The sequence below is a fragment of the Oncorhynchus gorbuscha genome, linkage group LG18, assembly GCF_021184085.1.
Source record: "Oncorhynchus gorbuscha isolate QuinsamMale2020 ecotype Even-year linkage group LG18, OgorEven_v1.0, whole genome shotgun sequence".
Lineage (NCBI taxonomy): Eukaryota > Metazoa > Chordata > Actinopteri > Salmoniformes > Salmonidae > Oncorhynchus > Oncorhynchus gorbuscha.
The window spans coordinates 10,212,053-10,236,485 of NC_060190.1; the positions used below are offsets into that span (position 1 = coordinate 10,212,053).

The 24,433-nt window shown below is 41.4% G+C and overlaps 1 protein-coding gene across 1 annotated transcript in view; it reads left to right on the plus strand.

Moving 5' to 3' along the window:
* Positions 1–24,433, plus strand: part of LOC124003913 (VPS10 domain-containing receptor SorCS3-like) — a 217,583-nt gene that overhangs the window by 167,124 nt on the left and 26,026 nt on the right. The window contains exons 8-18 of the mRNA XM_046312563.1: positions 4,150–4,239; positions 4,760–4,939; positions 8,589–8,735; positions 13,020–13,122; positions 13,948–14,024; positions 14,244–14,335; positions 16,141–16,248; positions 16,748–16,865; positions 20,006–20,139; positions 22,986–23,099; positions 23,914–24,085. Of these exons, the coding sequence (XP_046168519.1) occupies positions 4,150–4,239; positions 4,760–4,939; positions 8,589–8,735; positions 13,020–13,122; positions 13,948–14,024; positions 14,244–14,335; positions 16,141–16,248; positions 16,748–16,865; positions 20,006–20,139; positions 22,986–23,099; positions 23,914–24,085 (1,335 nt within the window). The remainder of the gene's footprint in view (positions 1–4,149; positions 4,240–4,759; positions 4,940–8,588; positions 8,736–13,019; positions 13,123–13,947; positions 14,025–14,243; positions 14,336–16,140; positions 16,249–16,747; positions 16,866–20,005; positions 20,140–22,985; positions 23,100–23,913; positions 24,086–24,433) is intronic.

The following is a 24,433-nucleotide window of genomic DNA, read 5'->3' on the forward strand; positions in this document are numbered from 1 at the left end:
TCAGGGAAAATTCCTGGTCCTAACTATTTCAATTAGAGCCAAGAGTTTTCCCTTGAGAAAGGGGCTGACCAGGAAAATTCTAGGCTCTAGTATTCTATGTCAGGAGTTCCGGAAAAACTTCCAGCCCTAAACCTGATGCCTTTGAAAAACTCTGGCGTCTTGTTACAGCCCACGCAGGGCCAAGACCTCTTCAAAGTCAAGTCACATTTTCAGGTAAAATACAGGTTCTACACATGATTGGCTTCATTCTGCCAGAATAATGGAAATTAAGATTTCTAGTGTCTTGCAGTGCATGAGGCGTCACGACAGACACGGGTTCGATCCCGGGCTGTGTCACTCCCGGCTGTGTCTGAGAGAACCATGAGGCGGATTTCCTTGTCCCATTGCGCTCTAGCAACTCCTGGAGGTGGGCCAGGTGCCTGCACGCTGACTTAATCCGCCAGTTGTGCGGCGTTTCCAGAAACAGTGGTGTGGCTGGCTTCCGGGTTAAGCTGCAGTGTGTCAAGAAGCAGTGCGGCTTGGCAGGGTCATGTTTCAGAGGACGCATGGCTCTCAACCTTCGCATCTCCTGAGTCTGTACGGGAGTTGCAGCGACAGGACAAGACTGAACTACCAAAAAAGAAGTTCTGTGGTCTAAGAGATCCCTCAACTATGTTTGACCACACTCATACGTTTCCCTAATTAAACCCACAAATACTCAACCTAATCCTCCGACCGCATCTTCAATTTTTCTCGCGTTGCGTCACAATTGAATGAATTCTATGAAAGTTGGTAAGGAAAAATCAATCATCCAAATATCTTTTTCAGTTCAAAACTCCCTCCCTCCCTCCCTCCCTCCCCCTCCCTCCCTCCCTCCCTCCCTCCCTCCCTCCCTCCCTCCCTCCCTCCCTCCCTCCCTCCCTCCCTCCCTCCAATTGAAGTGCACTTAGAAGCACACTAAGAGGCCTGATTAGTTCTGTAATATAATAATGATCCTATTTCACCTCCCCCATTTCCAACCCAGAAAGCCAGCAGCTTGTTTTGTGGATGAATTCTTGATTAAAGACAGTACTGTGCAGCCGTCTTCATCTGGCCAAGGCTTTCGACTCTGTCAATCACCGTAGTCTTATCGGCAGACTCAACAGCCTTGGTTACTCTAATGACTGCCTTGCCTGGTTCACTAACTACTTCTCAAATAGAGTTCAGTGTGTCAAATCGGATGGCCTGTTGTCCGGACCTCTGACAGTCTCTATGGGGGTGCCACAGGGTATAATTCTCGGGCTGACTCTTTTCTCTGTATGTATCAATGATGAAGCTCTTGCTGCTGGTGATTCTTTGGTCCACCTCTATGCAGACGACACCATTCTGTATACTTCTGGCCCTTCTTTGGACACTGTGTTAACAAACCTCCAAACGAGCTTCAATGCCAAACAACATTCCTTCCTGCCTCCAACTGCTCTTAAATGCTAGTAAAACTAAATGCATGCTCTTCAACCGATCGCTTCCCGCAACTAAATCTAATCTAGAATCGGCTTCCTATTTCTCAACAAAGCCTCCTTCACTCATGCTGTCAAATATACCCTCGTAAAACGGACTATACCTCCGATCCTTGAATTCGGCAAAGTAATTTACAAAATAGCCTCCAACACTCTACTCAGAAAATTGGATGCTGTCTATCACATTGCCATCAGTTTTTTCACCAAAGCCTCATATACTATCCCACCACTGCTCTTGTTGGCTGGTCCTCACTACATATTCATCGCCAAACCCACTGACCCCAGGTCATCTATAAGTCTTTACTAGTTAAAGATCTGCCTTATCTCAGCTCACTGGCCTATGGCCACCTTTCCTTCCAGTTCTCTGCTGCCAATGACTGGAACAAATTGAAAAAAACACTTCCACAAGACGGTTGAGCTAACGTAGGCTAATGCGATTAGCAGGAGGTTGTAAGTAACAAGACAATTTCCCAGGACATAGACATATCTAATATTGTCAGAAAGCTTAATTTATTGTTAATCTAACTGCACTGTTCATTTTACAGTAGCTATTTCAGTGCTCTAATTACAGGTTTCTAGCACTTTCTTCCCTGCTCGTGGTGTTTGTAATGCATAGGCTAACAGCAGCTAACACCTCGAATGTTTGCTTGCCGAGGCGCTGGTATCATTAAGGATGACTTTCCTAAGACAGGCCACTGAGCATTGCTTGGGAGAGTTAAAGATTTCTCTTGACAGAGAATAATGAGGCTATTGATTGTCCTTACCAGATATTTACCCAAGTCTACCTCCAAAACCACAAAAAGCATCGACAACAGGAGAGGATGTAAGAGGAGCAGTTTCTGCTGTATGCTAGCCAGGAGATTTTATTGTTATTTTCTCAATAGAAACACCTGTAAATAGGCATTTAAAAACCTCATGTTCCTCTGACAATAAAGTATACAGTGGGACAAAAAAAGTATTTAGTCAGCCACCAATTGTACAAGTTCTCCCACTTAAAAAGATGAGAGAGGCCTGTAATTTTCATCATAGGTACACTTCAACTATGACAGACAAAATGAGAAGAAAACAAATCCAGAAAATCACACTGTATGATTTTTAATGAATTTATTTGCAAATTATGGTGGAAAACAAGTGTTTGGTCAATAATAAAAGTTTGTCTCAAAACTTTTTTATATACCCTTTGTTGGCAATGACAGAGGTCAAATGTTTTATGTACGTCTTCACAAGGTTGCTGGTATTTTGGCCCATTCCTCCATGCAGATCTCCTCTAGAGCAGTGATGTTTTGGGGCTGTTGCTGGGAAACATGGACTTTCAACATTTTTATGGGATTGAGATTTGGAGACTGGTTAGGCCACTCCAGGACCTTTAAATGCTTCTTACGAAGCGACTCCTTCGTTGCCCGGGCGGTGTGTTTGGGATCATTGTCATGCTGAAAGACCCAGCCCCGTTTCATCTTCAATGCCCTTGCTGATGGAAGGAGGTTTTCACTAAAAAATCTCACGATACATGGCCCCATTCATTCTTTCCTTTACACGGATCAGTCGTCCTGGTCCCTTTGCAGAAATACAGCCCCATAGCATGATGTTTCCACCCCCATGCTTCACAGTAGGTATGGTGTTCTTTGGATGCAACTCAGCATTCTTTGTTCTCCAAACACGACAAGTTGAGTTTTTACCAAAAAGTTATATTTTGGTTTCATCTGACCATATGACATTCTCCCAATCTTCTTCTTGATCATCCAAATGCTCTCTAGCAAACTTCAGACGGGCCTGGACATGTACTGGCTTAAGCAGGGGGACACATCTGGCAATGCAGGATTTGAGTCCCTGGTGGCGTAGTGTGTTACTGATGGTAGGCTTTGTTACTTTGGTCCCAGCTCTCTGCAGGTCATTCACTAGGTCCCCCCGTGTGGTTCTGGGATTTTTGCTCACCGTTCTTGTGATCATCACCCCACGGGGTGAGATCTTGCGTGGAGCCCCAGATCGAGGGAGATTATCAGTGGTCTTGTTGTCTTCCATTTCCTAATAATTGCTCCCACAGTTGATTTCTTCAAACCAAGCTTCTTATTCAGTCTTCCCAGCCTGGTGTCCTTTGACAGCTCTTTGGTCTTGGCCATAGTGGAATTTGGAGTGTGACTGTTTGAGGTTGTGGACAGGTGTCTTTTTTACTGATAACAAGTTCAAACAGGTGCCATTAATACAGGTAACGAGTGAAGGATAGATGAGCCTCTTAAAGAAGAAGTTACAGGTCTGTGAGAGCCAGAAATCTTGCTTGTTTGTAGGTGACCAAATACTTATATTTACCATAATTTGCAAATAAATTCATTAAAAATCCTACAATGTGATTTTTCTGGATTTTTTTTCTAATTTTGTCTGTCATAGTTGAAGTGTACCTATGATGAAAATTACAGGCCTCTCATCTTTTTAAGTGGGAGAACTTGCACATTTGGTGGCTGACTAAATACTTTTTTGCCCCACTGTATATCTTTACATCATAAACAAAGTCATGCATGTTCACTTGGGTGAGGGTTGCAGCATGAGTAATGATCGATACATTTATGAAGTTTTTAGATTAATCCAAGTAGTTAATTCATGTGATGTGTACTGTAGCATGGACAAATTATACACTTGAACAAAAAGGGAATACTCAGTGTCTTGGCTCAATGTGTTCCAGGTTACTACAGCAGGACAGGCCAGCTACTATGTGTCCTACCAGAGGGATCCATTCCTCAAAATCAAACTGCCGAAATATTCTCTGCCTAAAGTAAGCAACATTCACTTTTACAGTGATACACACATGCCTCCGGATACACAGTTCATGCAGTAGATCAATTATTCAGATTGAATACTTTTTTTATTCTTACTTTTCAACTCTGCATTTTTGGGAAAGGGCTCGTAGGTAAGCATTTCACGGTAAAGTCTACACCTGTGGTATACATAGAATGGGACAAATCCAATTTCATTCGAAGTAACTAACAATTTCCCCCCTTGTTTTCTCCCTTCAACAACAGGATTTAGCTCTCAAAATATCTGTTGCACTACTACACAACGATGTGTATTCTCATAGTGTGTACTCTCACTCTTCTATTGCAGCTGTTAAAAGACACTATATGTTGTATGGAGAACATTGGCAGCTATAGTGTTAAATATTCAATACGCACACCAGACCTGATCATGTGACACCCAACACGTACTCAGTGGCATGTTACAACCCCAACCCATAAGATCCGTTATCTCTTTATAAATCCTCAAACCTCTCCAACCATCTCATCCGCTGTCACCAGGACCTCCACATTGTCAGCACAGACGAGCACCAGGTGTTCGCGGCAGTACAGGAGTGGAACCAGAACGACACATACAACCTGTACCTCTCCGACACCCGGGGCATCCTCTTCACCCTGGCCATGGAGAACGTCAAGACCACCCGTGGCCTGGGGGGCAACCAGATGCTGGACCTGTATGAAGTAGGTGTCCTCAGCATTCTGTGTGTGTGTGTGTGTGGGGGGGGGTGTTGTTATAGCCTTGTTAGTAGGTCTCTATGTCATTAAGATTCGTTGCGGATCGTCCCCCCTCCTTTTTCTCCTTCTTTCTCAGGATGAATTCCCGATTTATCACCCAGACACTGGCAGGTGTGATGGAGGGAGGCAGGGGAGTGAGATATGGGTCTGATCTTCAGAGTCAGCAGTCATTAACAATGTTACTACTACTGCTGTTCCTTCTAACATGTGTGTTAATGGTTTACAAAAACGGAATTAGTATTCAAATGAATGGTCATACCCAGTGGGTAAAACTGGTTAAAGTTACACCAATCCAGTTTTGTATGATGTTGTTTTAAGTAGTTTAACCCTTTGGGTATACATGCATGTTCTAGTCACAAACTATTGTAAACTGAAGTTATGCTGTATGTCTCACTTTAAAGTTTCTCTTCATTTTTTTTTTTTTTTTTAAGAGGCAGACTTTTGCTCTGAGTTCCTCTGAAAAAGACTGTAGATATAACTCTGACCAAAGTACTTTGTAGGAGTCCCAAGTATTGTTGTAACAAACCCTTGAGTGTTGGGCTTCAGAAGGCCAATGGCCTCAAAGACTTGAGTGAGGAATCATTCACTAAGTACTTTGAGCTCAACAGGGAACAGAGAGACTGCGTGAACGCAACAGGCTTTTACTCTTCTCCTTGGATTGTCAAATAATGAATTGCCTTTCGTCAGTATTCTCTCACTTTCTCTTTCTCAGTCTTTCTCTCTCACAAATCAATTATTTTATTCACTTGAATAAAACACATTTTTTCCCCACTTTAGACTGATGGGAGTAACTTGAGTGTCAGTTGGATTCAATCTGGACAATCTTCCCTTCAATCAAAAGTTTTTCTCTAACTCCCAGTCGAGTTAATCAGCCATTTAGTGTTAGGTTTTTTGATTCAATCCATCTCCCAGAGGTATGAACTTCCACATTGAATATTACAGAATATCCTAACTTGCCTAACACAATTAATACTCAGAGTGGTAGGCCTACAAATCAACAATAGCCCAATTATGAACTACCTGATTCCCACCTTACTCAGAGCTATACATACCTGTAGCTTTTGAATGAGTGACTGGTACAGTAGGAGGGAGAGAAGAAGAGACAGAGGGCTGGAGGGAGGGAAGGATAGCTAGATGATTTAGGTAATGTAATGGTTATGATGATGATGCTCCTTTCTGTTAGCCTAGCATTGTGTGAGTGTGTGTATTAGCTCTCTGACAACTCTCTTAACCCCTCCCTCCATTTCCCCCCTATTCGGAGCCTCTGATTCCCTGATTCAGCATTGGATCCATAGTTCTAATATATTGTGGAAAGCTTCATTAATGCATATTGAGAGATTGTAAAAGGCTGTCTGCAGGGAGACCGAGTGCATGTACTGGGGGAAGTCTGGTATCTCAGTGATCGTTTATCATACTAGTCTCTACTGTGCTGAAAGTTGTTGTGTTGTTTGTTTTGTCTTTGTAGATGGATCCACATGCATTCATCAGTCTATATTTAATATTACTGTCGGGACGATAGATAACTACCGCTGTGATTGACAAGTCTGGTCAGGGGAGGGAGGGGCCCCGTCCTGCCTCACTAGCCGTGTCCATCCCGGGTGGACCTTTTTCTATGACCATGTCAAACGTGGCGCCTATTAGTGCCACTTATACTGGTAAGGTGATACAACTGAGGGCCCTCAATGTCTGCTGCAGTATGGGTCGTATTTAAAGCACAGTCGTCGGGTCTACCCCCATCACACTTCCATCCTGGATGGGTTATCACAGGAAGACAGTTTGACTAAGGAGGCAAGGAGCCATGACACACTCTCTCTCTCTCTCTCTCTCTCTCTCTCTCTCTCTCTCTCTCTCTCTCTCTCTCTCTCTCTCTCTCTCTCTCTCTCTCACTTTTTGTGAGTGGGTGTCTCGTGGATGTGAAAGTTTATCAGTTTTAACGTCCAGCGTTGTAATGTAGTCACAACAGTGGTGGGCAGTTGATCGGGACGCAATTCAAGGGAGATAATTGAAGGAAAAGGAGACTGGTTTGTGACCAGTCTGATGTCTGTCAGCATAGCCGTGGCAAGATATTTGGGGTTTGGGGGTGCTGAGGACTTTTTGTCGACTGTGGGGTTGCGGGGATTATTTTTGCCTGCGCTACAGACAGCTATAGCAGCCAGCTAATACAGTACTATTAAAGGCCCAGTGCACTACTTTTGTGAGAATAAAAAACAATATATATAATTATAATTTCCCCGCGCTACAGACAGCTACATCAGTCCGCTAATACGGGACTACTAAAGGCTCAGTGCACTACTTTTGTGGAAAAATCCAATTTTATATATATATACAGTATATATACACTACCGGTCAAAAGTTTTAGAACATCTACTCATTCAAGGGTTTTTCTTTATTTTTACTATTTTCTACATTATAGAATAATAGTGAAGTCATCAAAACTATGAAATAGCACATATGGAATGCAGAGGATAATTTCATTTGAGATACCAGCCTCAGAAATTCCAGCAGAAATAAATGCTTCACAGAGTTCAAGTAACAGACACATCTCAACATCAACTGTTCAGAGGAGACTGTGTGAATCAGGCCTTCATGGTTGAATTGCTGCAAAGTAACCCCTACTAAAGGACACCAATAAGAAGAAAATACTTGCTTGGGCCAAGTAAAATGAGCAATGGACATTAAACTGGTGGAAATTTGTCCTTTGGCCTGGAGTCCAAATTGGCGATTTTTGGTTCCAACCACCGTGTCTTTGTGAGACGCGGTGTGTGTGAACGGATGATCTCTGCATGTGTATTTCCCACCATACAGCATGGAGGAGGAGGTGATATGGTGTGGGGGTGCTTTGCTGGTGACACTGTGATTTATTTAGAATTCAAGGCTCACTTAACGAGCATGGCTACCACAGTATTGCATGCAGGGCTTAGTGGGACTATCATTTGTTTTTCAACAGGACAGTGACCCAACACACCTCCAGGCTGAGTAAGAGCTATTTTACCAAGAAGGAGTGTGATGGAGTGCTGCATCAAATGACCTTGCGTTCACAATCCCCCAACCTCAACCAAATTGAGATGGTTTGGGATGAGTCGGACTGCAGAGTTAAGGAAAAGCAGCCAACAAGTGCTCAGCATGTGTGGGAACTGCTTCAAGACTGTTGGAAAATAATTCCAGGTGAAGCTGGTTGAGAGAATACCAAGATTGTGCAAAGCTGTCATCAAGGCAAATGGTGGCTATTTGAAGAATATATTTTATTTGTTTAACACTTTTTTTCTTACTACGTGATTCCATAGTTTTGATGTCTTCACTATTATTCTACAATGTAGAAAATAGTAAAAATAAAGAAAAACCCTTGAATGAGTATATGTTCTAAAGCTTTTGACGGGTAGTATATATATTTGTATTAGTATATATATATTTTTTTTCTGGGTTGTTGCAGCACCCTCAACACCCCTACTTCCCGTAGCTATGTCTGTCAGGGGGCATTTTGGGTACTGTTTAGTGCTTGAAAAATACATTTAAGAAAATCATGTAATCTGTTTTGGTGGTTGGATTTGGCTAGTTTTAGTGTCTGTTTTCGAATTTGTTCTCTATTTCTCCCTAGGTAGCAGGTATCAAAGGCATGCTGATCGCAAACAGGAGGCTAGACAACCAGGTGAAGACCTACATCACCTACAACAAGGGTCGTGATTGGCGGTTACTACAGGCCCCGGCGACAGACCTGGCTGGCAATGACATCCACTGTATACTGGTGAGTTATACTGAAGCTAACAGGGAAGGCTCATCGTTGTGGTGATCATGCATGATCTAAGACTGCCTGAACTCTTTCATGTGCTTTCCTAGACCCAGATTAAGCCTAGTCCAGGAGATTAAAAACACATACCCAATAGATAATCTCCAATGACAGTTTATTTTAATCCAGGAATATGTGTTCAGTTCCCTTCAAGTTATGTACATCAATGATAACAGTCGTGTTACATCACACACTCAAGGGAGTTTGCTTACTCATCTTAACTGAAAGGGAATTACTTTATGTAATCACATTTAAGCTATGATATCAGGATGAACTGTGTACACACTCCTTGTCATCTACAGTTCTTATTATTTTAGGTGCCCTATCTCTCATTTCATCCCACGTAAAGGATGACTATGTAGACAAATAACTGTGAGACATTAGCAGTAAGTGTTCGTACTGTTTCAAAGCCAAGGGAGGCAATTGTGGGGGCTGCACGCTGTGCGCTGAGTGGGCTACAGGTTGAATATGATTGTGCATTTATGTGATATTTTAATTACAGATTATATTTGATTACCCTGTTAAATCCCATTGCCCTTGGTGTCCTTACAGCAATGTCATACTATGAATTGGCAAAGATGAAAGAGCAATTATTATTATTTTTTTTGGGGGGGCGGGGCTCTTTGAACAGATATAATTGACTTTAGTTGTCGGCTTGCCCCTGAGACTTGTTTCATTACTTTCTTTTTTGTTTAACCTTTTTTTAACTAAGAAGGTCAGTTAAGAACAAATTCTTATTTACAATTACGGGGGCTGGGTACATTTAAAAAAAATATATATATATAAGACAAAACACACATCACGACAAGAGAGACACCACAACGCTAAAGAAAGAGAGACCAAAGACAACAATATAGCAGGGCAGCAACACATAACAACACAGGATGGTAGCAACACAACATGACAACAACATGGTAGCTCCACAACATGGCAGCAGCACTACATGGATGCAGCACAAAACATGTTGCAAAAATTATTGGGCACAGACAGCAGCATAAAGGGCAGGAAGGTAGAGACAGCAATCCATCACACAAAGCAGCGACAACTGTCAATAAGAGTGTCCATGACTGATTCTTTGAATGAAGAGATTGAGATAAAACTGTCCAGTTTGCATGTTTGTTGCAGCTCGTTCCAGTCGCTAGCTGCAGCGAACTGAAAAGACAAGTGACCCAGGGATATGTGTGCTTTGGGGACCTTTAACAGAGTGTGACTGGCGGAACGGGTGTTGTATGTGGAGGATGAGGGCTGCAGTAAATATCTCAGATAGGGGGGGAGTGAGGCCTAAGAGGGTTATATAAATAAGCATCAACCAGTAGGTCTTGTGACGGGTATACAGAGATTACCAGTTTACAGGGGAGTATAGAGTGCAGTGATGTGTTCTATAAGTGGCATTGGTGGCAAATCTGATGAGAGCAACTTTACCTGCCGATCTATAAATGATGTCTCCGTAATCTAGCAAAGGTAGGATGGTCATATGAATCAGGGTTATTTTGCAGCTGGGGTGAAAGAGGAGCGATTATGATAGAGGAAACCAAGTCTAGATTAAACTTTAGCCTGCAGCTTTGATATGTGCTGAGATATTCTCTCAAGTACTTGTATGAGGTGACTACCTCAAGCTCTAAACCCTCAGAGGTAGTAATCACAACTGTGGGGAGAGGGGCATCCTTCTAACAAAAACACATGACCTTCGTTTTGGAGGTGTTCAGAACAAGATTAAGGTTAGAGAAAGCATTTGGACACTAAGAAAGGTTTGTTGTCGAGTGTTTCACACAAAATCCGGTGAGGGGGCAGGTGAGCATAAGACTGTATCATCTGCATATAAATGGCTGAGAGAGCTTCCTACTGCCTGAGCTATGTTGTTATTGTAAATTGAGAAGAGCATGGGGCCTAGGATCGAGCATTGGGGTGCTCCCTTGGCGACAGGCAGTGGCTGAGACAGCTAACTGTATACACTGCACTCCTTGAGAGAAGTAGTTAGCAAACCAGGCCAAAGACCTTCAGAGACACCAATACTCCTTAGCCGGCCCACAAGAATGGAATAGTCTACCGTATCAATAGCTTTGTCCAAGTCAATAAAAATAGCAGCACAGCATTGCTTAGAATCAAGGGCAATAGTGACATAATTGAGGACCTTTAAGGTTGCAAGTGACACATCCATAACCTGAGCGGAAACCAGATTGCATACCCGAGAGAATACTATATACCTCAAGAAAGCCAGGGCAAAATAGAAATAAGCATAAAACAGTTAGGATCAGCTTGATCAAACCCTTTAAATAAAGGACTCGCTGTGGCTGCCTTCCAAGCAATGGGAACCTCCCCCGAGAGGAGAGACAGGTTAAAAAGGTCAGAGATGGGCTTGGCGATTATAGGGTAGAAAGATAAAAATAGAAAGGGTCTCTAAACCATCTGACTCGGATGTGTTTTTGGGGTCAAGTTTTTAAGGAGCTCCTTTAGCACCTTGGACTCAGTGACAGCCTGCAGGGAGAAACTTTGTAGTGGGGCAGGGGAGAAAGAGGGAGGAGTATCGGGCCTTGTCGCATTAGTTGGGGTGGGAGATGTGGAAATGTTGGACAGGCAAGGAGGCATGGCTGAGTCAAATCGGAATCCTGACTTAATGAAGTGGTGATTAAAGAGCCATGTGCTTCTTGTTAGTAACAACCACATCATCTGCAATAAGGGAGAAGGCAGCTGTGAGGAGGAGGGTTTATTCTGCAGGTCATTTTCTTTATGGGGGCGTGTTTGTTAACAATACCACTGAAAATATCTAAAATGAAGGTCCAAGTGTCTTCAACAGAGGGGGATCAAGCTGATTCTATTCCAATTTACAAAGGTCAGGTCATTAAGTAAGGCTTGCTCATTACATTTTTTTAGCAAGTGTATATGCCCTTGATTCTAAGAACATGTTGTACAGCAATTTCAATCAGGTAACATGAATAGAAAGCCGGCGAGAGGTGGTCAGAAGAGGACGGGAGGCCAAAAGTCTGTGTAACCAATAGAGTCAGAGTCCTGAGTGTGGGAACAAACATAGTCTGTCCCACGGTTGGGCAAACAAGAAAGTTCACAGTAAACAAAGCATGCAGGAGTCATGAGGCAAATAGAAAAATAGCTAAATGCACAAGAAAAAATATATAACAACTTGGGGCTAGCCATTGTAAGTTCAGAGTCATTTGCCCCAACAGTACGTGTGAGGTGGGGGTACCTGTACCAGACAGGGGAGACAGGCCAGGGCGAACAGATCTCCAGGTAGAATCCAGGCAGCAGTTCAGCAGGTAGTGGGAGTAGATGTCACACCCACTTGGGAGAAGCCTTCATTTCTGGAGGCAGATTTCTTGTAGAAAATACCAGTGGATGATCTCTGAACAGCGGGAGGGGGCTTCAAAGGCATCTGGATGTAGGTGGGGTAACCTGTGAGACTCCTGCCATTTGTTGGACTTAAAGGCTTTGACACCTCTCACTTCACACCTCAGTGCTCATTGAAGTTGTTTCAGGTCCGTCTCAGTCCCAGGGCAGATGGTCTCTGCTGTTTGCTTGCCAGGGCACTCTCTGTACAGCTTGGAAAGATGAATCATTGGTAGTAATAATCCTTCCAGGAAATGTTGTCCAATATTAGGTTGTAGGTTTGGAGTTTTTAATCTGGAGTGAAGGTTATGCTGTGGAGGGTAGCATCCTGTATAGGTCCCTGAGAAATAATCCACGTTTGTGTAACTCCAAATCGATCTTTTTTGTAAAAAAAAAAACATGTTGACAAATGTGAGCGCTCACATGCAGCCGTCTCCTTCTCTCTCCCTTGACTTAATGATTTTATGTAAAGTCCCTCCCTGTATTAATGACTGATAATTAAGATAAACTATGGAGAGGCAGTACGTTTTTTTCAGAGTGAGGCTTTGGGAATTTTCTTACTTGTGTTTAGTTTGTTTCATGTTTTGTTAACCAAATATAGTTTGTTGTATAGTTAACTGCCTATGTTAGCATTGCTATTAAAATTTGGTGTAAATGGAAGACTTCAGAATTCAAAAGTTTCTATTAAGCTCTATCTTCAGGCTTTCTGAGATGAAATCTTAATAAAGACCGCATGGCAGCTTTTCTTTCTCTTATCTAAAGGACCTTCTCTTGAAATCAAAAGCACATGCTTTGTGCACCTTTTAAAGATCAACCCTGTAGTGTTCTATGTAACACTGGGGATTTGATTGACCAGTGTATAATGGCTCCGTCAAATATAATGGACTGTCTGTCATTTCTCAGCCCTTCTGTTCGCTCCATCTCCAACTGCAGACGTCTGAAAACCCCTACCTGTCAGGCAGCATATCAACCAAGGCCTCAGCACCGGGAATCATAGTGGCCACAGGTGAGAGAATACAGAATGAACATTTGATAGATAACATTAGATTAGATTACCTTATTGTCCACTTATGTGAAAATGTATTTGGCTGAATAGAGAGACATCTGTTCAATTTAGGTAATGGTACAAAAGGAGAATAGCTGTCTATCCTTTCCAGGTCAGTTCTGAAATTGCATTTGATTGTGAATATTATGATGGCTATTCAATCCCTAACATTACTGATAGGGATATGCAAGCCCTGCTATAAACAACTCATCTTCAACTGTGTGGGAAAATATTGTATCTTAGCAAAAACCACAAAAATGGCCTACATCCATGAATATGCTTTCTTGATCTCTGTCCTCAAACAATATTTGCCCTGTCCCCTCCTCCTATCCTCAAATCTCTTACTGGATCTGTGAGATCCCTAAGCCACTGTGAGCCTGTATAAATGTATTGAATATGTCCAGAGACACACTATAGCACTTTTGATGTTGTCCTTACTGACATTTTGGTGATACAACGTCACCCGGTTTATTTAAGTGGGCCAGTGCAGACTGAGGACACAACATATTATGTTTGGTGACCCTGACAAACACGATGCAGCTCAAAACTCACGCCTGACACTGAACAGTGGAAGGGAGACATCACAAGGCATCAACAAAGTGGAGAGATATGCTCAGAGATTAACATGTTACATCATTGCTTAAGAAAAACTGAGCAACATCCATCTAAGCATGAATGGTTGTTCTTCTCTGCTCTGAATCTATTCTTCATTGTAATTTACACCATCTTCACATTTTCAGCATCATTTGAATATTTAACTAATGCTTTGTTGCATTTTTATCACAGGGAATATTGGGTCTGACCTGTCTTACAATAACGTTGGAATGTTCATCTCATCTGATGCTGGTAACAACTGGAGACAGGTGAGTTTAGGCTGAATTTGGGGGTAAAAGCTAAGGTATTCTCTTCTCAGGCATTCTAATAATATATTTTAATATTGTAGTTTGGAGAATAAGTATTTTGTACTGCTGTCTCTGCCTTTTGATCAAAAGGTGTTTTGAGACTCAGTATTCAGCTAGATGTGTACAAGGTAACTGTATGTAAATCATATATTATATTGAATTGCCTGTGTGTCCTCTCAGATATTCGAGGAGGAACACAACGTCTGGTTTCTGGATAAAGGAGGGGCCCTTGTCGCTGTGAAACAACCAACCGTCCCCACTAGACATTTACAGTAGGTTTAAATCTAATTCAGTGTTTGTATCTCTATAAACTGGTTGCTATAACATGTTAGTACTTCTATTGATGTCAATAAAAGTTTTTTTGTTTATATATGATTAAAGGCAGTATTCAAGGTTTGAACAACTTGCAAAGCACAAACATAAGCAATAAAGATACAAACATGTTGTCAAAAAAAAGCTAAATTGGGGGAAAGTGTTTTTCTTCACCAAGTCCCCATGTTAGTACTTTTAACACTGACCATTCTATTGTAAATTGGAGCGCCCACGTTTTGCCTCAGTTAAGACCAACACACCTGAAACCACATCTCTATTCTTATATCACTTTAGAAAAACATTTAGAAGGTACTTTTAGCACCAAGGTGTGCAGGATTCCTTCCTTCCTGGTTGTGTCTCCTAGATTATTTAAGTGCACTAGTGGAGGAAAGGAACACAGTAGAAGCCCTCATATCAAACCAGGTTTCAAATAGTATTGTTTTCTTTCAGTATTTAATTGAAACATGTAATTGTCTCAGACGGATGGGGTTTGCACTTTTGGGCCAATTTCATTGGAACCATTAGGCCAGGTAACGGGCAGCTAAAGTATTTGAAAGATGGCAAATGCTATTTGAACCCAGGCAAGTGCTGTAGGAACCAATCCCCCCCCTCTCTCTCTCTCTCTCTCTCTCTCTCTCTCTCTCTCTCTCTCTCTCTCTCTCTCTCTCTTTCTGTCTCTGTCTCTCTCTCTCTCTCTCTCTCTCTCTCTCTCTCTCTCTCTCTCTCTCTCTCTCTCTCTCTCTCTCTCTCTCTCTCTCTCTCTCTCTCTGTCTCTCTCTCTCTCTCTCTCTCTCTCTGTGTCTCTGTTCTCTCACTCTCCTCCCAGCTAGTGTAACATTTCCTGACCCTCGTATCCTCTTAATATAGGCGTATAAATGCTTTGTCTGTTGTCTGAGTTTATAGCCTGATGAAGGCATGCTGACTGACGGAGGTTTAGATGGAAGCTGCAACAAGGGGGCTGCTGCTTCTTGCATCCCCGAGCAAGACTGTGCATTGTTGAGTGTTGTTCCCAACCTTGTCACACACAGTACTCCAGTGTTCTCACATCTGAAGTGATGTTGATGAGATGTCAGAATCAATAGAGAACAGGCCTGGAGGATGAAAGTTGCCCAATCTCGTTATAAATTTTTATTTGTCTCCCCACACATGTCCGCCCCTGTTTTGTAGTTATTAGAACATGAAACAGTTCTATTCTGGTTTGTTTTGTGTGTTGTGTTTTTCCTTCTACATCACTTCACTGTAGACTGTTAGTAAACTCAAGACCTATGACGTTGTTGTTTTCCCTTGAAGTTGTTCTACCTCCACGCTTTGATAGTCAAACACAGTTCTGTTGTTTTATTCTTCTTCTATTCAACAGAACGTTTGTTAACTGTAGTCAATTAGACCCAACCTGAGATTCAGCGACTGACTGTCTATGGAGAGGACTCACTCCAATGATCTTCCACGAACCCAGTTGACACACTGTAATTGAGAGCATCAGGGCTCGTATTCAAAGTAGCAATGCTGATTTAGGATCAGATCCCACCGGTCTGTATAATCTCATTCCGTATGATCTAAAAGGTCAAAATTGATCCTAGATCAACACTCCAAGTCAGAATTACGAATATGGGCCTTGTTGTTACTGCCAGTCTGAGATGTGAATGGTTGCATCACAAATGACATCCTTTTTCCTAGTAGGCTTCAGTACTTTAGACCAGAGCCCTATAGGCCCTGGGTGCCATTTGGGATTCATTCAATGAGTCATTGTGTTGTGACTCTGTTACAGGATCAGTTTTGATGAGGGGCGGCAGTGGACCAGACACAGCTTCTCCTTGGTGCCTCTGTTTGTGGATGGGATGCTGGTGGAGGCCGGGACAGAGAACCAGATCATGACGTGAGTCGGGACAATAGAGTAATCGAGGGAAGACGCGCCGTGATGAATGATCTATAGACGGGGGATGGCATTCTTTTGTCCTCTGTAGAAAGTCTTAGAGAGATGGAGAAAAGGAGGGATTTAATTTTTCTGTCTTCCATTGCTTTGGGACTCTGTTCCTTTTGGTGAAGGGGATGAGATGGATGAGATGAATTTGTCTCCTTCTCGTTCTCTTGGGAACCCTGTTCCTCTTGGAGGGAAGATATGAGGGGATGGGGAGGAATTTTAATTCAACGAATGCTGATGTCTCGTCTTTATTAACAGACGTTTAAATGGGAGAAAATATTTGATTCATAAGGGTTGTCAGTTTGTTAGCTTAGGACTGATTTCCCCATTTGATTGACATTTAACTAGGAAAATGTAATTACTCATAGACTTAACGTAATTGATGAAAACTCGTAGCGCTGAAAACCCTTGTCGAGTTATATTAACTTGTGTATCCATCCTTTGGTTTCTCAAGGTTTTTTGGACATTTCAGCCATAGGTCTGAGTGGCAGCTTATCAAGATAGACTACAAGTCCATCTTCAACAGGAAATGTACAGAAGGAGACTATCAGACGTGGCACCTTCACAACAAGGTAAGAGCTCTTAAACAGGAAGTCGGTCCAACTTATCAATATGTGACCTTGTTACCACATAACAATGAATTTACATGGTAGTTTGGGACTGTACATTATTTATAATGACAATACCTGGAGAAAATCGGACCTCTCCGAAATGAAAATGGATGGCCCTTCCTTCAGTAAAATATATTTTTAATGGTAAAAATAAAAAACGTGGCCCTCCCCTATACCCAAAATAATAATAAAAACATAAAGTGGACAGCAGAGAACATGAAAACCATTTAACATCACTCATAGGACAGAACAGAGCCTTTGTATTGCAGTTTTAGAAACCGTTCTTCATTTTATTAGATGGCAAAGTAGCTAGAAAGTTGTGCGTTCAAAGACTACCGCGGACAAGGGTAGTGGTGAAAATATATCAATTAAATTAACAAAAGCACTGAATGAATCTATCAATTTATTTGCTTTCCCCCAAAAAAGCCTTTTTATTAACACATTTCATGCAATTCTACATAATTTTACATGACTGGAGATGACTAAGGTCTTTTTAAATAGTAAAATAGAGCATGATGACGAATGAGCGCATGCTGCAGCACCAGAGATGTTTTGATTTCTCTACAGGCTATTGTTAAAAATAGAGGATAGTCTAAGTATGGAACAACGCTAAAGTTGTCTATCAACTGTAAAAAGTGAGCACAACAGAAACAGTTACAACTGAAGTACATGATCATCAATTCATTTGAGAAAAAGCCGTTAGTTGTTTAACACAGCAAAAATATATATATATTTGGGGAAACTATCATTTTCTATTTCATTCCATGATATTATCAGGAATCTTGGTAAGACCCAAGTGCAGACTGTGTGAGGGAACAATGTTAATTGTAACAACAGGGGCAGGCAGACGACAGGTCAAGGCAGGCAGGGGTCGATAATCCAGAGGAGAGGCCAAGGTACAGGACGGCAGGCAGGCTCAGGGTCAGAGACAGGCAGTGGTCAGGCGGGCGGGTACAGGGTCAGGACAGACAAGGGTCAAAAACCAGGAGGATGAGAAAAAGAGAGACTAGGGAATAACAGGAGCTGAGACAAAATGCTGGTAGGCTTGAACAAACAAGACGAACTGGCAACAGACAGACAGAAAACCTAGGTATAAATAACCAGAGGATAACCGGGAAAGGTGGGCGACACCTGGAGGGGGTGGAGACGAGCACAAGGACAGGTGAAACAGATCAGGAAGTGACAGATATTGTTGCTGCAAAATAGATTTGTGTAGAATGGGATTAGGGCATGGGAGTATAAGTGCATCTGCTGTGCTAAATTAGCTCACCTCATGATCCTCAAACTACAGACTAGTCAAACTCGTGTTTCTATTTAATTCAAAAGAATGTATTTTATTTCATTTTATACAGCCTAAATCAAAATGTACTATATAGGCATGTTGGTGAAGTGCTGTTGTTGATGTGTTGTTAAAATGCTGTGCACCTGCCGGCCTGTAGCATGTCACAAATGTTTCTCAATTAATTTCCTAAATGATAGGCTAAAGCCTGGAAATAATAATAATAATTTATCAATAATACATTATTGTTCCTTCTTAAGCGACCTGGCTTGCTGCTGACTGCTGCTAGCCTGTTGGAATGTAGAATGTCAATTGATAGACAAAATAATATCACACATTACTTTCCAAAGAAAGTACTTTTTTTGTCTCCATGGTTGTAGAAGGTAGCAGGCTCTACATGTCATAGAGACAAACCAAAGATATCCCATATGCATCAGTCTCTTCTTTCCCCAGCAATTTACAGCTTGTTTCTAGCATAAAGAATTGCGGATTAAAAGTGTCCTTACAATATCACTTTATATAATCAGGTCCATACACTTTTATTTCCAAAGTAACAAGCTAACAAGGGGGTAGGCCTATGCTTTTAGCCATTTTCTTTAATTAACAAACGCCACAATACCTTCAAATACCCCCTGAATTCGAGCCCTGGTTTTAACTTAACATACCAAGCTCTCCACTGACACTGAGATATTTAAGGAGTGTAATGGTGTCTGAAGGAAATGGCTGACAAAGTCTATGGAAGGTAGACTATAATTTCATCTGTCAAACAGGTAGGCCTACCTCTTATTTCTTGAATAGGAAGAAATAGGCTTCAACACAAAACCCTCTTGTTGTTAGAAGCCTAAAGTAAAATGAAACTGCTGCTGCTTCAATATGGCTTATTGTGAGGTCAATAACTCTGATAAATAGCTTCATTATGGGCAACAAAACATATGTTTTTTTATTAAAATCAAATCTATTAGTAGCAAGTTCCCCTCGGGTCTTCCTTTTCATCTTCGTTCTCTCCCTCTCAAACTGACCAGGGCATCAGTAGACCTAGTCTGCACGCACATATATATATACTCTTTTGGAGAAAAAAAAGAATGGAATAAGTCTTTGACTCGCCTCCTGAAGTGCCACCTTACACAGCACAGTCATTTGTTATGCAGCACAAAAGTGTTTACATCAGCAAGAGCAGGGCAGGCCGGGTCTCATGATTGGGAACGCCTATCCATTGCAGTGTGTAATGCCGTGTAACCTAGTTTTATATACACCATCCCAGCAGCTCAAAAACTCAGGAGGGAAGTACATTTTCTAAGAAATATAACTTTGCCCTGTGCTTCTCCTAGCCTACTCTTCATAGAGCCTAGGCTTATAGCATATAGTATAGTCTATGGATCATTTTATTGAGACCACAGTAGTGGCACTTGATATTGCTCGCCTAGCAGAGAATCAGGGATGAGGGGCATCATCGGGCACACATTGAGATACTATAATAAGCAACTAATTCTCAAAACCTGAGCAATTTGACATTTAATCAATTACAAATTACCTGACCCTCCCCTGGCCAAAATGTTTTAAGAAAACATAAGAAACCCTCCCCCTGACTGATGTTAAAAGATGACCCTCCCCCATGACCCTCCCCCATTTTCCTCCAGGTACCAATGTTTTTACAAGGTAGATGCAGTGTACTTACAGTGTTTGGGTAGTTCCAATAAGCTCAATAGGTTAACATAATAATGGTTTGACTTGCTGTTCTATGTTAATTTGACATTTTAAAATGATATAATGTAATCCCATGTGCGTTCACTATATGGATTAATATCCTGTATGTGTTTCACAGGGCGAGCCGTGTGTGATGGGCCAGAAACAGATCTATATGAAACGCAGACCAGGAAACTATTGCATGCTGGGAAAAGACTACGCCAAAGTCCTCTCTGCTGAGTCGTGTATCTGTCGGGCCCACGACTTTGAATGGTAATTATAGTATACTAGTATAATAACTCACAATTGCAGTAAAATAGAAGACATGAAAACATGTCCTTTTATCTCAAATCTAAACATGAGTAGATCAACAGAGGTTTCATTGTCCATAAAAGAGAAATACATGTTGTATGTTGTCCCATTTAAGTCATTTTTGGATTTATTACACTATTTCAGGATCCCATTCATTTGGTTCATTTTCTGTGTCAGTGCTCCAATTATCAGATATTTTGGGGAATAATTTGCTCCCAACATCTGTCTCTCTGGCTGAGCTCGTTTTGCTATGCTTATAATAAAGTAGAGAAGATGAAGGGTGTTAATAGGACTGTAGGTTGCTGTTGTTTTTTGGCAGGGAAGAGAAAAGGAAAGATACGTTTGTATATTAATGACAGCGGTGTATGACAAAACTGTATTAGTTTTAATTAGAATCCATTCATCTCCAGGGATAGTTGTTTTTAATTATTTTATGATACAGTTCACAAATGTCGTGGCCTCTCTCTCTCTCTCTCTCTCTCTCTCTCTCTCTCTCTCTCTCGCTGGTGACAGAGACAGTAAAATTAAAAAACAATCTCGTTGAGAAACTTCAACATTCAGAGTGAACAACAATAAAACTTTTAATTGACTTTGAAGTGTACACAAACGTCAAGGTCTGAAATGTTTACTGATTCTGTAAAGCATAATAGGGTGACACTGCACCGGCACGTTGTTCTGTTTGGCTGTGAACAAAAGGTCCAGAGGTTGATTCCAAAGTGGGACAATGACGAGACTGAAACCAGAGGTTATAAACTGAGCAAAAATATGCAACAATTTCAAATCATTTACTGAGTTGTAGTTCAAATGAGGAAATCAGTCAATTGAAATAAATTCATTAGGCCAGAATCTATAGATTTCACATGAAGCATCTGTTGGTCAGATAACTTAAAATAAATTGCCTTCACAGTGGGCCTCAGGATCTCATCACAGTATTTCTGTGCATTCAAATTGCCATCGATAAAATGCACTTGTGTTTGTTGTCTGTAGCTTATGCCTACCCATACCATAACAGTCCAGCTTCCATGGGGGCGCAATGTTCACAACGTTGACAGAAAACCGCTTGCCCACACATTGACATACATGTGGTCTGTGGTTGTGAGGTCAGTTGGACATACTGACAAATTCTCTAAAACCATGTTGGAGGTGGCTTATGCTAGAGCAACAAATATTAAATTCTCTGACAAAAGATCTGGTGGACTTTCCTGCAGTCAGCATGCCAATTGCACAATATCTCAAAACTTGAGACATCTGTGGCATTGTGTTGTGTGATAAAACTGCACATTTTAGAGTGTCCTTTTATTGTCTACATCACAAGGTGCACCTGTGTAATTATCATGCTGTTTAATCAGTTTCTTGATATGCCACACTTGTCAGGTGGATGGATTATCTTGGCAGGAGAAATTCTCACTAACAGCGAAATAGTATTGTTGTACCTATGGAACATTTCTGGGGATCCTTTATTTCAGCTCATGAAACATTGGACCTACACTTAATGTGTTGTATTTGTATTTTGTTCAGGGTAGATACATAGATATAACACTTGATATGTTATATTAATAATAAGTGAGGAGAGATTAGTATTAATGTGTAACCAAAACACGCTGGGAGTCTCCACAACTATAATGTACTAAACTGGACACCATACTTTTCTGTGACTTACTGGAAAGAAATGTGATCTTTGCATTACCCAGGCTGTGATTCAGTGGTGCGTTAATGTCCTTAACTGGACACTGTACCTTCATTGGACTCACTTGTCCCTTATAACTATTATCCCGACCAACCATAACACCATAATTTCACTTGACAGCCTGTCAATAAATTGGGGGAGGTTCCTAATCACACTGAGGCCAGACCAGGCCATAGGTAGTCATAGACGGACCTCAGGCTTTGTTGCATCCTGTTAGTTCTGGCTAGGTAATTAATTGATAAATCAATGACAGCGTCATTATTAGAATGGGCACTTGCCTAACCTGCTTTGCCCGATGTAAATCACTTTGTGAATGGGAGGTAGCTAACATCAGCAGTTGGAAGTCAGCCAACCCTAACCTGGCTGGCTGTATTGACATGGAGTCCCCCAGGGCTCAGTCTTCCTACCTCTGCTGATCTGGAGCTTTTGTCAACCGCAGCCCAATCAATATATAATAATTATGGGTTGCAATGCAAAAAATATCTATTATATGTATCGTGCTGAGGGGATAGGAACAATTAGCTGTAACATAACACAGGAATACCGTATGTCCTTTGGATCAAAATCAAATCAAATTGTATTTATCACTTGCTTCGTAAACAGCAGGTGTAGACTAACAGTGAAATGCTTAATTTTATGGGCCCTTTCCAACAATGCAGAGAATAAAATAGAAAAAGAATAATAAATACACAATGAGTAACGATAACTTGGCTATATATACGGGGTACCAGTACCAAGTTGATGTGCAGATGTATGAGATAATTTAGGTAGATATGTACATAAATGAAAAGCCAACTGACATTTATTTCTGAGGTGCTGATCTGTTGCACCCTCTACAACCCTGCTGTTCATCTATGAACATTTGAACATCTTGGCCATGTTCTGAGGACTGGCCACCCCTCATAGCCCGGTTCCTCTCTAGGTTTCTTTCTAGGTTTCAGCCACCGTGCTTCTGCACCTGCATTGCTTACTGTTTGGGGTTTTAGGAGGGGTTTCTGTACAGCACATTACGACATCAGATGATGTAAAAAGGGCTTTATAAATACATTTGATTGATATACAGTAGGTTAAAGAGTTAAAGTGATGGTATTGATCACATTCTGTATGTGATTTGTTATAGTGATTATGGCTATGAACGGCGTAGAGAAGGGAACTGTCTACCAGCGTTCTGGTTCAACCCAGCTGTTGTATCAAGGAGCTGCAGCCAAGGACAGAACTACCTCAACAGCACAGGGTGAGTTGCACATAAGGACACTATTTTGTAGCGTTTCTATGTTGTCTATTCTAAGTGAAGGCAACCCTGCTGTATATTTCTGCTCAATGAAAGGTCAAATATTTTTCCTTCAATGTTTTCCATTTTGTAAAACATTATGATGGTTATAATATGATCCATGTTAAAAAGCCTGAATAGGTATCACACATATCAAAAAGAGGTACAAAAACACATTAAAACTTACAGTGGCTACAGTATCTCTCTGTATAGGTTGGCCAACGCTTATCATCTTCCCATCTTCCCACTGTAATGAAACACTGTCAGGGTGTCACACCCTCTGGCACGGCTCCTAGTGTGAATAGTGATATTGGCTATTTAGACCTGAGTCATTCACCAGACAGTAGATCTATACTGCATGAGATGGTCTACTTCTGAGAGCTACAAAGCACTTTCAGGAATCCTAGGACACAGATTAGGACGTCTCAGGATGGCTAAGGTCTTGTCTCGGAGGTTGTCTCGGTCTTGTCTCGGAGGCTAAGGTTTTGTCTCGGAGTCAGTAAGCATGTTCGAGTTTTGTCAGTGTGAAATTAATATTTTAATTAGGGATCACTAAGCAATTTTAAGATTAGTCAAACAATAGCAAGTCTTGTTTACTAGCTCAGTCACTTCCGCAATCACTTTGAGGTTAAAAATACATTTTTTGCAATTTCTTGTCAAGCCTCATTGATGAACATGACCAATACCTTAGCCTTGTTAACTAGTAGTGTCATGAAGCCATAACCTCAGTAAAACATACTAAACATGTACTAAATCATTCAAATGGTATCTTCTTAAGGTACCGAAAAGTGGTGTCCAACAACTGCATCAAGGGAGTCAAGGACATGTACACACCCAGGAAGCAGATGTGTCCCAACAGGGCTCCAAAAGGCCTTTCTCTCTCCACCAGAGAGGGCAAGCTTACCACTGACCTGCACACCAACGTCACCTTCCTGGTGCATCTGGATGAGGTAGGACTGGGCCAAAAGCCAAAATGGCCTCCTTTTTGTATATCATTCTTATGGGCCTGTAGGAGCCCAAATGGATGCATTTGTATGCATCACTGTTATGAGTTGCATTGATTTTCACTTTAAGCCATGAAATGAAAAATCTGTGTTTTGTATTGCTATGCATGGTTGTAAAAGTAGTCCTAGCATGTGGTGCACAACTCACTCACTCTAGGCCTGTTACTGAGTGAAATATGGATTTTTCTCCAGACATATGCCTTCAATTATTTCCCTGTTTTATTATCCCATACACACCAACTGCTGAAAGTGTAATAGTAACTTGCAACACAACATCACCCACACACAGTTACA